We start from the raw sequence: 15,929 nt of genomic DNA on the forward strand, positions 1-15,929 counted from the left end.
GCATCCTTTTTCAGCTAGTTGAATGTAACCTGTCTCTGTCTGAGGCAACAGCTGGGTGATCCTGACTTGCAGAATGCCTTGGAAAATGTTTGGTCTTGAAACACTTTAATATGCAAACAGGAGCAAGCATTGTTGCATGTAGCTTTATACATAAGAAATAGTGGAAGGTGACCAGCTTGCAGCTCGTCTAGTGCATGTGGTTTTCTGTTCTGTGGCAAGACCTATGCAACCATGTCTGCTGCCAGGAGCTGGGAGAGGTTGAACTGTGACCTACTGAGAGTGGGGCAGTGTCAAGGTATTGGAGACAAGTGTGAGCAGCCCCATGTGTCCCCTCACGAAGGAGGCAACTTGCAGTCCTCGGAGCTAGTCATATGTTCCTCCTGACTGCGAGTTTCCAGAACTGCAGTTCTGTGCGATGTGGGTGGAAAAAGAGTCAGCAGCTCTGTGTATAGCCCTAGTAATGCTGCTGTTACCTGATGCAGGGCAGAGGGTTTTGGTAGCAGCTGCCTGTGTTCTGCTTGGGAACAAACAGAAGAGACCATATAAAGGACAGATGCAAGTAGCTTTAGAACAAAGACTGGTGTATTTCTACTGAGCTCGCTGACACAGGATGCGGGTGGGATGGATGAACAGATATTCTGAATGGCAAATAATACAAATATATCTTTATTCTGACAATTTTCTCACAAAGAATGGGACACACAACTTTGTGATACCACTGAACAGAACCTAATGTTTAATGCACAAGCAGCCCCTCCCCCCCCCCCCCGCTTGCTGCATGTTTAGAAATAGGAAGACACCAGCCAGTTTAAAAAAATCGGACCTTGGGAGAGGCCCAGTGACAACCACATGTAAACACAGCAAAGGGAATCAACTAACATTTCATTTAGCAGTGTGTCTACAATGTGAGAGAGTTTCCACCTGAGGGACGCTGCTCTGGGTTCTGTTACTTCGGGTTCTGTGAAATCAGAATAATTTAGCACGGGTTTTTAAAAAGCAGTTGAGCTGAATTCCAGCATTCCCTGTAGGTATAACAAAAGCTGGCCACAACAAAAGGAGATGAGGAGGGACGGTGGGCTCTCTCTCACTTTGGTGCAGATCTTTTATTTGATGCAGCCATTGTACATGCCAGCCATTCATATGCTGGGGGTGCCCTCTAGGAACCTGCCACAAAGCATCAAAGCACAACATACCCAGGATTCCCTAGACATCTGCATGTTCACCTGGAATAGCAGTCTTGGTCCAAACTAAATGGATCACCAGTGATCCAACTTGGACCTGGGTGAAGCACTGTGTAAAAATGCAGATGTCTGCTCACCATACGTCCAAGAAAAGAAAGAAGCAACAAATGTTCATTTAAAGGGAACGTGGCTCAAGTCTTTGGATAAAAAATCCAAACTTGCTTTCTCCAGAAGAGTTGGCCTCCTTGGGACTGCTGCAGGGGGGTTTGCAAACTCATTCCAAATACTACACTCTACACTTGGGGCCTGCTGCTTTGCAGAGCTAGCGCTGGGGCAGGTGGGAGGATGTGTTGTGTCTTGTTGCATCTCGCAGCATAGTGCCATGAGCTGTTGGCAGAGCAGACAAACTGACAGGAGCACCATGTAAGCGTGCAGAGAAAGTGCTCCCACTACCCTCTGCCTGCATTTATAGAAGGGCTTTCAGGGCTAGGAAATTTTCCAACCAGAACGATTACAATGACTCCAGACCAGAGCTACATCACTGAACTATTAATGTGGCTTAATTCAAAAGACCTACCAGTAAATGCAGTCACAGCAGGGAGTTTATATGGCAGGGAACATAAAACACAAAGACAATACTATTTGTTCAACAGTTCTCTGTGAGGCTAGAAAACCTGTTAACTTTGAAAGCCCTAGCAAGATGCTGCACTGGTTTAGAAACCGCCTACTTGGCATAAGACCACGTTTGTTTTTTGCACGCTAACATTTCATACATCTTCTCCATTCTGCCTTAAGCATTTTGCATTTCTTTGCCAATCTTGTAGCTAAGGATTTTGTTCCAGTCGATCTTGGTGCGAGTGACCGGGAGCTGCCGACGTAAGGCTTTGAACGTGGTGTCTGACATAGTCTGGTAGTTTTCGCTGATCGCCGTCTGCAACAGCAAGAGGATGTAAGGTCAATGTCTCACTATAAATTCACCAGTGGTAGGGTGCTTCAAAAAAGCAGTAGGCTGCTATGCAGCTTTAGTGCTATCAGTCCCTACCGAGGGGCAGCACACTACCATGGGCTAGGGAAGCAAAATGAGTGTCTACTGCCCTCTTCTCCTGTTCTTCAAGTGAACTTGGTGAACATGGCCTTTTGGAAGAGACCTGAAGGAGAGGCAGAAAAACTACAGCAGCAAAGGCTGAAGCATAGCATTCCTTCCAGTGTTTCGTAGCGGGAGGTGGAGAGGGGCATTCAGTCCAGGCCTCAAATGCTTGCTGGCCTCACGACTGAGGATGCCCATAGAAGTGCCCTGTGGGACCTGGTGCTGAACTGGAGTTGGTGCCCTTCCAGCCTCCTGGTTAACACCCTTCTACAATACCAAGGCATCCTGCTGCTGGTGGCCATTGGAGGATTAAAGCTAGAAACAAGCGTGAAGGCACAAAGGATAAGTGGGAGGCCAAGCTATGGAGTGAAGCTGTGCATCATGACCACTTGGAAATGGTACATTTAAAAAAAAAATACAGAGGGAATCTGCCAGGTATCTGCTAGAGTCTTACCTGGTACTCGTTTTCTGCATGTTCTATGACTTTAATAAATTCCTTGGCTGTTTGGACATCGTTCTGTAAAGTCAGAGGAGGAATTATTATTTTCAGATTCAAAGACTGCGTATTACAGTGACAAAATAGACCGTCTCCTAGAATTCTCTTCTGGAGATACCAGGCGCATAAGCAACTGGGAACAGGCTCAGCTGATGTGCGTAGGAGTTTAAGCACACGGCTCAGAAGTGGAAGCAGACTAGTTAGGAGGCATGTTGTCAGCTCCAAAGGAAAGGGAGGACTGCCCTCTAGCGAGCAAAATCAGATGGTCACTGCCCAACAGATGATGGGGATGCTACTTCACTGGCTCCCACTTATTTAAAGTCCAAGCTACTCATCTTCCCTTCAGTACATCTTTTAGGAGTCTGCAGCCTCTGTGGCTACTATGATTGTTTGGCCTTGGTGCTGCAATGCTAGACCTTTCATCAATGTACCATAGTATTTTTAGTCCAAATTTTCTTTACCCAGAAGGCACCCAGCACACACCATTCTGCTCCCATCGGGACGAGCACAAGACAAATAGCCCAGTGTCCTTTCGAGTCTCTGTGATGTGCTTCTTGGCACAGTACTTCTCCATAAGCAACAACAAAGCTGGATATCCCATGTAATGCTGTGCCCGCTGGCAGGTCAACCTGAAGTCTGATCACACAGTCTGTGTGTGTAAAGTAAGAGGCCCAAGAGTGGAGCCACATTTGATTAAGCACAGCTTTACTCTGACAAGACAAAAGGGTGACTGGCACGTTACCAGCTCTGAACGCTCACCGAAATCGGTACCGAGTCCTGGATGTCTTTATGACTAACCAGCTGCACGTTGCCATCTTCATAGTAGTGAACCTGCACAAACAGAGAGATGTGGAAGGTATGACTAATACTGTGATCCCCATCCAAAACCAGAGCTCTACTGTGTTAAGCAAGCTACCTACAAATCCAAAGAACAGGAGAAAAGCTCAACTGTAATGCTGAGAGAGCTGCCACAGCTTCATGTGGAGATTACTAAAGGCTGCCTTCCTTCTTAGTCAAGACCATGCGAATACAGGAAGCCCTTGGTAGAGCTGGAATGAGAGCACGCAATCCCTGTGTTCACAGACTGTTTACGAGCCTACCCCTTATTAGCAAGGGTCAGGAGTGAAACACAGCTTAATGTAGCATCTGATGATACCAAACTGTGCCATCAGGCCAGACTGAGTGTTTAATTCGTAAAGGAGCCAGTCTCAAGACTGTGCTTCTGACTATTAAACTATGTAGCTCTCTCTGCAGTTTTTGAATTTGAAAGTGCTGTATTTGCATACACCTAAGTTTTCATTTGGGAGACAAATCCCTGGGAACATTCGAAACAATTATGGATTTGGTGTGATTTACTGTTTGGCAACGCACTTACCTGAATCTTCAGCACTGCAGCAACCTGAGCTGTGGGCGGAGTGATGGTAAACTTCCATTCTGACCTCCAACGACCATTCCTGCAGAAAACCACACAGGGAAGCTGTTTGTTTGTACTCAGCTTCATCCACAAATGGAAGAGCCAGATCAGGAATAGTCTCAGTCTGCTGAGCACCTACTGCTTTGTGGCCTGCACTGAAATACCTTGCTGGGTATCTTGTGCCACTAAAGTAGTGTGGTTCAAGGATGGAAGCTTCAGCATGCAGAAATATGATGCATGTAGGCTCTGGGACCAAGAGAGTTACTGCCACCTGGTTCACAGTATTATTTAAATGAATGATTGAAAGCAACACAGGGGCCTCATCCTGAGGCCTTTTATCAGGCCTGATGGGGAGGTAAGCCATTAGCAAGTTGAGGGCAGAACTGAGTCTGATCCAAAAGTGGTCATCTGATTCCTCGCGTACTGCTTTGAAGCAAGCATGGAGACAGACATTGGGTTCAAAACTGGGAGTACAAGAAGAAAACATCTTTTCAATTTTCTTACCAAAAGTTTTTCGGCTGAAACTGGTGGCTTTCGATACAGGCAATAACCGTTTGCTGCCCATCTATAGTTTTGCCATAAACCTGTATTCATAAAGAGAGTTAAAGTTAAGTGCTGGAATGCACAGGGCTAGAACTCTAACGGCTTTGAGCTTTTTTTTCAGTAATGCTAGTAGAAATTCAGGATTCTGCTACCCCACACACCAGAAAGCACGTGCACATGGTTAGTTACCCCCTTTAAAAACACACATGGTGCCTGCTTTTCCAGTCAACTTAGCCCTAGCCAGGGCTGCTGCACACAGTAACTTTGGCTTATTGGGAAATGTTTTGCTGCTGGTTACATCCTGCCCAAATGCATGAACAGACTACTTGTACCCTTTTGGACAGACTACCTATACCCTTTGCTTCACAGCAAAGACCAGACACGCAGGAAGACTAAAGAGCTGAAATATCACTGCTCAGTAGCACTGCCTGATGCTAACAGACATGGGGCAAAGAGTCATCAGTGAAAAAAGATGGATACTTAACAGTACAAAAGCCATTGGGGTAATGGTCTTTCACGTATGCTCTCAGTGCGTTGTCACAGGCATCTCTCCAAGACTTTAAAGCTGCTTCTGTGTCCTCAGGCACGGGATCACTAGCTTCCTTTCTTAAATGATCAAACTTAAAGGAAAGCTTGTTCCTTGGGTCTAAAAATCTACCGTTGCCCAGATCACCGTGTTCTGTAATCAAAACCTGAAAATAAAAAGAAAGCAAGGCACTTACATACTTAACCCTTTCGTGCGCCTTTCAAATTTGCTGCATACAAAAGCACAAAGCAAATGTGTTTTCTTACCTGATCATCATACCCCTCTACCTTCACTGGAGTGAACTGATCCATGTTGTACTGGGCAAATGCACTGTTAACAACAGGAGGAGGATAAGCTTTAATAGTGATATTGCTATTCATATTTTTTCTGACACTGGGAAGTATAAATCCCTTCTTCCTGACAGAGCCTGCTTTCTCACTCCCCATGAAGATATCAACCATCGATACCTCATAAACATGCTCTAGGAAAGGCTTTCTATGCTGCTTTTATGCTAGGCTGGCACCAAAAGCAGGCCGGCCCTCCACCTGCTTTCTAAGGTAACTGTAAAAGCCAAGTTCTCGTGCCAGGTTTAGTTAGCGATGACTGGGGAAGCAGGAAGTTTAGTAGCAGAGCTATTGCCTGGAGGAAGATGAACAGGTCAAAGCAGTTCAGACAGGTAACAGCTGGAATTAACACGGCCAGTTGGGGGTGAAGCACGATATAATTTGAGTTTAATGTTTCCAACAGATCTGTTTTAGAAAAACTTGCTGATGGATGCTTTGTGTAGTTCAAACACAAATCCTGCCGTCCTGCCTTCCACATGTACCATGAGGCTCCTTTTGAAGTTACTGAACAATCAAACAAGATACTCTGACAGCAATTAGTTGTGGATGGTCATTTACCAGACTTTGGTTAAGAGTCACCATAAGCGGCAAGCCTCCTCAGGTTACGTTTTCACAGTTGGAACTAGATAGTGGTACCAGTTCGACAGTGGTTTACAAGCATTAATCACTTATCTGGCCTCTGAAAAGTTACATTCTGCAGATGCTGGATAGCCACATGAACTGAGGTTCTTCTCTGTGAAAGGTCATTCTGCCTAGGCCTTTTGAGAAGGAACCTCTAACGCTGCATTGTTTTTGGAAAGGGGGAATTACAGTATGACAAAGGCAGCTGTGATCACTTGTCCTGTTTCCTCATTAGACTTGATGTACAGAAGGGTACACTTTGTTGGTGCTGAACTGTGAAGTGGCTGTCAAACAATACTTACTGTGCTGCCCCTTCCCTGAGAAGATTGTCATTGTTAAGCAGTAACCGCACATCTAGAGAGATGAAAGTGGATAGATTATCAAATATTTGAGTCTCTGCTTCTCTCTCACTTGGTTAATAGTGCAAAGGCAGACACTTGAGTATCAGAAGTATTCCGCTAGCACAGGATGTGGTTGCATAGCGGCATTAAACTCTTCTTGCTGTCTGGGTGGTGACTTTCATTAAACTCGCTTAACACTGTAACTATGCTAAACGGAGGGGATGGTTTTGGGGGTCATACAAACAGCAATGACTACGATTACACTGGTTTTGCACTGTGTACTTCATATTTGCATGTTCACAGCTTTCTGAAATATTCACTTCTGGGAGGTATAGCTTTCTTTGCTTGGCCTCTGACCAATGGGTATTTAAGATAAAGAATTATTCCTTCATACACTTCTCAATAATGGGAGAGCAAAAGTAAAGTGACAAGTATTCCACCTCTAATAAAGTTCTTTGAATAGCGCTGAAGTAAAAACGTGTTGGAGTGGGGTCCAAAATGAATGGCTTAAACAGAAAGCCAGGCGTCATGCTTTTGTAATATAAACTCTAGAACATAATTATGCTTTAGAGTCTTCTGGCAAAGGCTTAGAACATTTTAATATTTGCCACAATAGTTCCAAACAAGGTTGCAGCATACAAGTGCAGCTGAACGGCACCCAGCCATAGGATTTTGCATTCTAACTGCATGTAAGATTTTACCTTAGCATTTTGATTAAGCTTGAAAATTATTAACAAAATAAACTGTAATAAAGCCAATGAGGTGCACAGAAACCCACCAAAGATCAAAAAAAAAAAAAAAAAAAAAAAGTGAAACCCAGTATCCAAGAGACTGATTTTTTTGGTTAGGCTGAGAGGCTTGTAAAGGGGCTGCTTTTCAGGAAGTGCAGAATACCCCGTCTCTGGAAACTGGGCCTCTTTAAGGCATTTCATGTCCATACCCCAAAATCACTAACTTTGACTATGTTGGCTTTAAAAAGAATGTGGTAGTCTTGCAGCTATGCTTTGTGAGGTGCCTTCAATATCTTGGGGGGTTTTTTGGGTAACAACTTAAACGTGGAAAACCCATGAGTCATTGAGTTGTTCCTATTTACTCACCATTAAACACTTCATTAAATTCTCCTGGGGGTGCATGAGTGATAAATTTTGCTGCAATACGTACCTACAGTAAAGCAGAATATAGCTATTAGCGGACAAAACTCAATAAACATCAGACTTTTGGGTTAATACAATCTGCAGTGTGTACCATCATAATTCACCACAGTTCACTAGCTGGACTGGGCCTCCTCGTTCGCAGCAATACTGTATTTACGGAGACATTTAAATAGGTTTGCAAAGCATCCATTAGTTGCCAAGGCTTCAACTGCTGGACTGAAATTTGGGGCCTAAAGCAGCTAAGAGCTCTCGGCTCCCCCAGGTTAGGCTGGCAGAAACTGCCTTGCTAGGATCCTCTGAACGTGTAGAAACTAAGGAAGGGTTTTTCTGTTGTTGCAGCAGCTGGGTATGGGCAGTGCCTGTATCATCCCTGTTTGTATCTGTGGTGTGTCGTAGGTTGTCTCCAAAGTGTACCTTAAAGCTTCGTGAGAGGGTCTGGAGCGGGCAACTCTTTACGGGTCTTTAGGTAAATGGCTGCATGTAAGCAAGTGGCTGGACTCCATGGCCCACGAGGCCCATCCAATCCTGTGTTCCAAGGAGTGTCCGTGGGAGAAGCGGGTGCTCAGCACCCACGACTTCACTCTGGGTACCTGGTGTCCGGGAAAACTTCTGCAAACACAGCCCTTGATTTGGAAACAACCTTTCTGAATCTCAAACTGTAGCCTGGACACTGAACTACCCAACTTGGGCACCTGCACACCCATTATTAGCTATCTTTTTATGACCTAGCAGAACGCAGACTGGGTCATTGCTTTTGCTACCTGGAGGTTGAAGTCTACTCATGTAAAGATTAAGTAAGTTCCTGGCTTAAGGGGAGCTGTTGGTAGATGCAGGGTATTACAGCCCGCTGAATGGCTGTAGCTAGGGAGTTTCTAGACTATCCTGTGAGATTCAGTGGTTGCTTATGATGCGACTCATTTGTTCTCGATGACTGGTTGGAGGAGGAGATGCTAGTGACCACCAGGAAAACAGCAACATGCCAATGCTGTGAGGAGGGAGATCCCTTCTACAAGCGAGACAAATAACCTCTCCCTCTCCGATCCATTATCTTGAATACCATGAAGTTAGAAATTAGCATAAAGAAATGACCCTGGATACTTTAAATTGAATTAGTTAAGTTTGATGGGATTTAAAAGGGAAGTTGGGTGACCGGAGCTAATGGAAAGAGATGTCAGGATACACAGCGAAGAGACAGAGGCCAGTGGAAACATACAAAATGAAACCAAGAAGTCAGCCAAAGGAGACTCTGCTTCCATAACCAACCTCCAGATTTCTGCTGGTGGTTGCCCCGGGTGTTGTGCAAGACAGGTCCATCCCACCAAGCTGAACTGCGGACACAGCACGAGCCAGCAATACCTGGCTGCATTGTGGGTGAATTCCAACGCAAGCTGTTGTCCGCAATGCAGAAAGAAAGGGGAAGAGCCTCCAGCGGCCCGTGTTCCACCCAAGCAAGTGACTGCAACGCTGTTTCCCAAGACGGTTGTAAAAAGGGGCTTGATTCAGCAAATCAGCAATACAGGCCATGGTCTCAAAGACTTTCCCAAACAGGGAAAGGATCAGAGAGTCAGCTGGCAACGAGGCTGGGCACTTCCCCTTGGGTTTTTGGCTTGTTTAGCTACTGTGACATTCACTTTGCATGTTTATCTCTGGATCAGCAATAAACAACCTGAACTGGATCCTCTTGCTCATCTGAAGGCTCCTTGCAGTCTAGGGAGCAGGAACTACAGTCCAGAAAACAGTAGCCACAAAGAAACCTTTCTGTTACAGCTGGAGAATCTCAAATTACTGAAGCCAAAGCAAAAGCTGCCAAAAGACCTCTGGGAATTCAAAGCTGCAAAACCTAAGCCAATGCTATTTCTGCTGCATGCACTGAATACCTCTCCAAGGCTGGGAATACTGTATATCTACTACTTTGATTACACAGAAAGCTTTCTGCCTTTCATTCACACAGTATGCCCTGTACAACAGAGACACAGAATGGGAACAGGCAAGAAACTTTCACACCTTAAACCTCCTACCTGGGGACAAGGGAGAAAGCTTCTTTTCAAGCTCATACTAGCCTATCAATTAGTTGCTGAGTTTGCATGGAGTTGGCTAGGGATTCACTACTGGACATCATGGTTTATTATTATTAATGCCATGTTACTCTCCTGTTTGGAATTACTGTCAGTCTGGAGTCTCTGGTTAAGGAAAGAACTGAAGACAATTCCATGGAGAATGTGGCAGCATTTCTGGCATGTGTCCATACAGGGACTTGCTGGTGCCATGTTGTAGCACATTATTCCTCCATTTGTCTGGGACTGTGTGTTTTACTGGAAGGTGTACTGTAGCCCCATCGTGAACTTGCACAATGTAGTGAGAGAGTTAAGGCGTCTGGAATTGCAAGTACTATAATAAAAATGTGAGAGTGCTCATCGTGGGGAAGAAGGTATCTGAGCTTGCCTGAACTCTGAAGGTGGGAAGGCAGGCCCCTTTCCCTTAGCGGGTAATAAAAATGCCAGCGTGTTCCGTGGTGTACTAGACATCAGCATGATGCATTGCAGTGCATGTGGCAGTGCCAGTGAGGCCTAAGAGTCTTCCTTCTAAACAACAGGTTTGCAAATTCCTGGCTTTTGAATACCTGGGAGAATATAATGTTCCTGGACAGGTCTCTGGAGGCACACATTCAACCAACGAAAGTGTGCTGCCAAATTTAAACACAATATCAAATGCATCATGCCTTCCACATAGTTTACAAATTGTTTCTAACTTTACGACGAGTAAAAGTTAAGGCTTTCTTACCAAATAAAGCTTTGTATTCATTGTCTTGGCCAATCAAGTTTCAAGTATTATTAAGTATTATTTTTAAATTTTGCCTTTTAAAGACCATCTTGAGCAGCAAAAGGAACATAAATAATCATTTAATTAACTTAAGCTTCATGATTGGGGGTAGCAGCCAACTCTGTTCAGAAACCTTTTTCCAGCTTCTAGTGGGATACATACCAGTATTTCCCAGTCCATGTCTTAGGGTTTGAAGAGCAACTTGGGAGTAGAGAGATTAACAGCCAGATGTGCTGCTGTGCTTCCTTGCTGCCGCTTCCATTTTACCAACAATGCCTCTACCTTAGCTGGCCTGAGCCTCACCACAATGCTAATCTCTCACAAATGGCAGGAAAACTAGTTATTTATTTTTTAAATAAGTTTTAAAAAATGTACATTTGTTTTGTTTAATGCCCAACATCATTTATACAAGTGAGCGTGCTACTCCTGAAAGCAAAGAGAGAAAGGAATAACAGAGGCCCTTGCACAGGGGTAGAATGCTTGCCCATCTTCCCAACCTTCCTCTCCTTCTGCTTTGCAGCCACAGAGGATAGACTTCTGGCATTACTAAAACATAGCTTTTTCCACTGTTTAATAAATTCCCCTACTCTAACTACTGATTCTAGTTAGACAGTCTGATTTCATAAACTGTCTAAGGACATGTGACAAGCAGTGCCATCTAGCAGGCTACAACTCAGACTACTGAAACAGTAAGAAAAGGCACACTGCCACTGCTGCTGCTGCATGGCTGTGCCTTTAGACTTTACTGCATGTCCTACCCTAGATGGCTGAGGAGCTCTTCCAAGCATGTGCTTTTCTTAGAAAGTGCAAGTGTAAGCACATGCGGAGGCATGTCTCTCTGGAAATGTTCAGGGCCCTACTGCAGATACTGTCCTCTGAGTACAGACAGGTTCACTTAACAGACGCCCAGATCCATTCTGATGGGGAGGATCCCAATACGAGCGCTGCCCCTAACCTGGCTGCTTATCGAACAGTCTCCTTCTTGTGGAGCTCCTACAAATGGCAGCTGGATAGCAAGGGGGAAAATAACAAACTGGCCATGAAAATAACTAAGCCACATGCATATTTATGAAGTGATGTGCAACAAGGAAAATTATATGGCCGTTATGTGGATTGTGAAAGGTGTCTTGCTAAAGAAATATGATTATACTTTTAACTTTCTCTCTACAACTTTCTTTTCTTTTTTTACACAGGTTGCCTCCTAAAAGATCAAGGCTGAGACTCAGATATTTCAGGGAATTATAAAAGGCCACTCCTACTTGCACCCATCTGCCACCACCTTCTGGTACTTTAGCAAGACAGGTGAAATTAAATGTGTAAGGCAGGAAGTGCCATGTCCATATCTGCAAACCAGCAGCAATGAGCTAGGGAAATTGGCTATTTTTGTTAAGTATAATTTCCCCATCCTCTTGCCCCTTCCTCTGCTTTTTCTGGGGTATTAGACTTGGTTACCTTAAACCACTAAATACAGCTATCATCCAGCTCAATGTGGAGGAAGCCCCCTTCATACACAGCAAAGTAGCCCTGCATATCAAGCTGTCAAACTAGTGTCATTCTAAAGTACCTTTGCCTTTGGATGCTGGCACCCTGGCAGCACACATGTCTGCAGAACTAAGAAAAGAGGAGCTGACCTATTTCCTGCCTCACGGTTAACATGTCAAGTGCCTCTGCAGGGTTGTGGCAGAAATGCACTTCCTTTTTCTAAAAATGGGGAAAGCGTCTAGTAGGGAAGCTAACCACTTGCTAGTTTAAGCAGGCAAAATGGCAGCTGCAAACTGTGTTTGTGTAGAAATAGTTCACAACAGCCAGAGCAGTGCTTATTCAGGGTAAGAAACTAATTTAGCCTTTAACCCCTCCAATGTCAACCCGAGTTTGGAGACACAATAACCTAGGCTAGGTTGTTTTGCTGAGGCCATGTGTTAGAATGCAGGCCCCCCACTCTGACTAAGGCTGAAACCAAACCACAGCGGTGAGGAAACAGGTTTAGTAGTTCAAGTGTGTCTTCCCCCTGCCACTACTGACTTGTAAAGAAATCTAGGGTGTTTCAACCCAAAGACCAGTTTCAGTGACAGATCCTTTTGTGCATTCCAAGTCATAATTTTGAAGAGGATTTTGCTTCTCTTGTAAAACAACCCACTACTGATATCTGTTTTATGCCACGGCGACCAAATTATGTCCTTTATTTCATTATCAACGTTTTATATTGTAGCCTTCGTTAAGAAAGTAGGTAATCATATTTCAAAACAATCTGGTTAAATCATACCACTATATCCCATTAGTGACTTAATTCTGCATTAATGAAGTGAACAGGTGCTGGACTAGAAGTTGCTGTCTGCCTACATTTCAGTCACCGATTATCAGCAACTGGGAAACATCACTCTAAGTGATATTTACGGTCCTTCAGAGGTAAGCTTCAATGCAGCGAAACACAGAATTGGGGCCTAAGTATGCCAGGCAAACCTACTGTATCAGCTGTTCAGCTAGGTTTAAAAAAAAAAGAACGAGCAGATGAGGAAACTGAGGGAAAGCAGAAGACAGCTGCTGCTTCTTTCTGCTGGCTTGGCAAAATCAAATGCATACAACACAAGACCTGAAAGCATCTCTGACATTTACTTCTATTAGTTGCCAGTCTTCTCATTTGTAATATTGCCTGTACAGTAAAGCCACTGAGGAACAGTAGAGCAAACAATCCTCTCTCTGTCTAGGCACTTAAAAAGCCTCCTTTAAACACCCCTCCCCCTCCCAAAAAGGTATCTTTATTTTACACACTCATACCATTAGAAGTAACAGTCAATTATTTATTTAAAACAGAGATCTTTTCCCCCCCTCTATCTGTTTGCAGGAGACGAAAAACGCTCTAGGGCTACTTGAGTGTTGATGTTTCTTTTGTGCAACCAGCCTGTTCCTCCGATTTAAGAAACCAATCCCAAGGTGTTTTTAAAATAAACAAGTGAAGGACTAAACAAACACAATTCAGTGCCTTTGTAAGAGCCACAGGAAACAACAAAAATCTGGGAGAATGTGAGAGCTGAAAGGGACCTCAAGGGAGGTCCCTGAGTCCAGCTCCCTGCTCAATGCGGGACCACTGTAAGGGCCCTTGGGTGAGCTAAAGGGCACAGAGCAACTCCAAACTGGTTTGAAAATGAGCTAGATTTCAACCTGTCTTTCGTTGTGGTAGCATGCGCTCCATGCACCTGACTGCGAAGCTAGGACGAGGCCAGATGCTGTATTTCAATCCTGAAATGCAGGACAGGCTCTTTCGCTTACCAACGGCTCGGCCGGGATATCCAGGTGAGCTAGGAGGGACTCCGAAACAGACTAGAGGCCTCCCCTTGCGGAAACAAAAGACAAGCGAGCGGTGCAAGACTGCAGCAGCATGCGCTCCATCCAGCCACGGAAGCAGAGCACCAAGCCCAGGTGTGGCTGGCAGAGTCTTTGCTTGGCTGGGGACGTGGAAACAAGCTTGCAGGCCAAGAAAAGCACTCGTCCCGCGCCCTTGTCTCTTGCGCCGGTCCACGGGGATGTCCCTGGTGTGAAGCCAGAGACCCCATCTGCCACACCTGGGCAGGGGCTTGCGTGCAGAGTGTGGGCTGCTTGCTGAAGTGAAAGACCAGTGATCAAAGCAATTCAAACCTAGTCTCGGGGCCGCTTCAAGTGCTGCCTGAGGCTGCCCGTGCTCCCTGGATTGATTCCTTCCTTGGTTTTATATCTATTTCTTAGGGAGCTAGTGCCACAGGAGCGATGGGGGGCCCGGCCCCGCAACAAGCCCCCTACACTAGCGATGCGGGCACAACAGGGAGACCCCCGAGGCCGCCCTACCTTCTCCTCATCCGACACCCGATCCTCCAAGTCCGCCATCTTGACTCCACGGCCGCCGCCGCGCCGAGCACGCCGGGAACCGCAGCGTTGCCGGAACCGGAAGCTCCCCCCACTTTGGTGAAGGGAAGCTACCCCCGCCATCTTGGGAGTGGGAAGTTGAGTGGAGGAGTGGAATGTGAGGCGCCATCTTGGTGAAGGGCATTGCTGAGGCGGGAGGAAGCCGCCCCCGCCATCTTGGGGGTGGGCAGCTGATTTGGGGTGAGGTGTGCTTGTGGAGCTCCGAAGTAGTAGCCCGTGTAAATGCACTGACCCTGCTGGCATGCAACTAGACACAGCCTGGCTGCCCTGTTGGCAGCCTCTCCCTTGGGAGAAGGACAAGGTGGCAGTCATTCCTTCTCTAACTGCGCTGTGAATGTAATGTGCAGTGAGGGCCGGACCTGCCAGGCAGGGCCCAGAGCACCTCTCAGGCTGGACGATGCTATCTGCAGAGCGGGCAAAGCAACAGGCCCAGCCGCGGCCGGGCGCAGCCGTGACGGCTCTGCTCCGGACCCGGGAAGGGGGATGGCGGCAAGCCCGTGGGGCCAGGCGTCCCCCTGAGTGGGTGCGGCGTGGGCCCAGGCCCTTCCCAGGGTGGTTGCCGCCAGCCGACCACCGCCTGGTCGTGGTGCTTGCACGCGCGCCACGTTGCCAAGACAACCGCGGAGCGCTGAGGACAGACCGAGGGGAATGGGCTTGTTCAGACTGCAGAAGGGAAGGCTGAAGGGCCCGGAGGATGGATCTGGACTGTTCTCAGTGGGGACAGACAACAGGACAAGGAGCAACGGGCTCACGTTGCAGCAAGGGAAGTGGAAGTTGGATATTAGGGAAAACTTCTTCACTCAGAGGGTGGTGAAACACGGGGACAGGCTCCCCAGAGAGGCGGTGAGTCTCCATCCTGGGACGCGTTTACGACCTGGGTGGACACAGCTTTGTCTGGGATGATGTGGCTGGGGCTGGCCCTGCTTGGAGCAGGGGTGCGACTGGATGCGACTCCCATGGAGAAGGGTCCAACCCTCATTTTTATGTGATGATATCATTGCTCTCCATGGGACAGATCGCAGCACAAGGGACAATGGGCTCCAGCTGCAGCAGGGGAAGTTGAGGGTGGAGATGAGGAACAACTTTCTCAGCAGGAGGGTGCTTTACTAAACACCTCTGGGGACAGCTTTATCTGGGATGAAGTAGCTGGGGCTGGCGCTGGTGCTGCTTGGAGCAGGGGACTGCACTAGATGCGACTCCCAAGGAGAAGGGTCCAACCCTCGCGTCTCTGCAGTGAGACGATTGCTGTCCGGGGGCACACGGCAGCGTGAGCGGGAATGGGCTGCAGGGCAGACTAGGGCTTGGCTGGCTCGGGCTCACGAGGAGCAATGGGCTGCGGCTGCAGCAGGGGATCCCGCGCGGTGCGGGAGACGAGGGCGCCGCGGCCACGTGCACCCCCGGAGCCGGCGCGGCGAGGGCCGATTGCGGCGCTGCCTATGGAGGCGCTGGCCGGGCTGCGGCTGGCTCCGGCTGCCGTGCCCCCGCCCTCTCCCTCTCCCTCTCGC

The 15,929-nt window shown here is 46.9% G+C and overlaps 1 protein-coding gene and 1 pseudogene across 1 annotated transcript; one reads left to right on the forward strand and one right to left on the reverse strand.

Moving 5' to 3' along the window:
• Positions 1–564: 564 nt before the first annotated feature.
• Positions 565–14,441, reverse strand: CAPZA1 (capping actin protein of muscle Z-line alpha subunit 1). The gene is made up of 10 exons (XM_019546824.1): positions 14,347–14,441; positions 7,651–7,714; positions 6,515–6,566; positions 5,514–5,577; positions 5,207–5,413; positions 4,683–4,762; positions 4,140–4,218; positions 3,524–3,595; positions 2,723–2,785; positions 565–2,112 (listed from the first exon to the last, which is right to left on the reverse strand). Exons 1-10 carry the CDS (start codon positions 14,383–14,385, stop codon positions 1,972–1,974), a joined length of 861 nt encoding a protein of 286 aa, XP_019402369.1. The 5' UTR covers positions 14,386–14,441; the 3' UTR covers positions 565–1,971.
• On the forward strand, positions 7,724–10,570 carry LOC109317872 (annotated as a pseudogene).
• Positions 14,442–15,929: the final 1,488 nt, after the last annotated feature.

The sequence above is a fragment of the Crocodylus porosus genome, unplaced genomic scaffold (genome assembly GCF_001723895.1).
Source record: "Crocodylus porosus isolate Cpor-Errol unplaced genomic scaffold, CroPor_comp1, whole genome shotgun sequence".
Taxonomy (NCBI): domain Eukaryota; kingdom Metazoa; phylum Chordata; order Crocodylia; family Crocodylidae; genus Crocodylus; species Crocodylus porosus.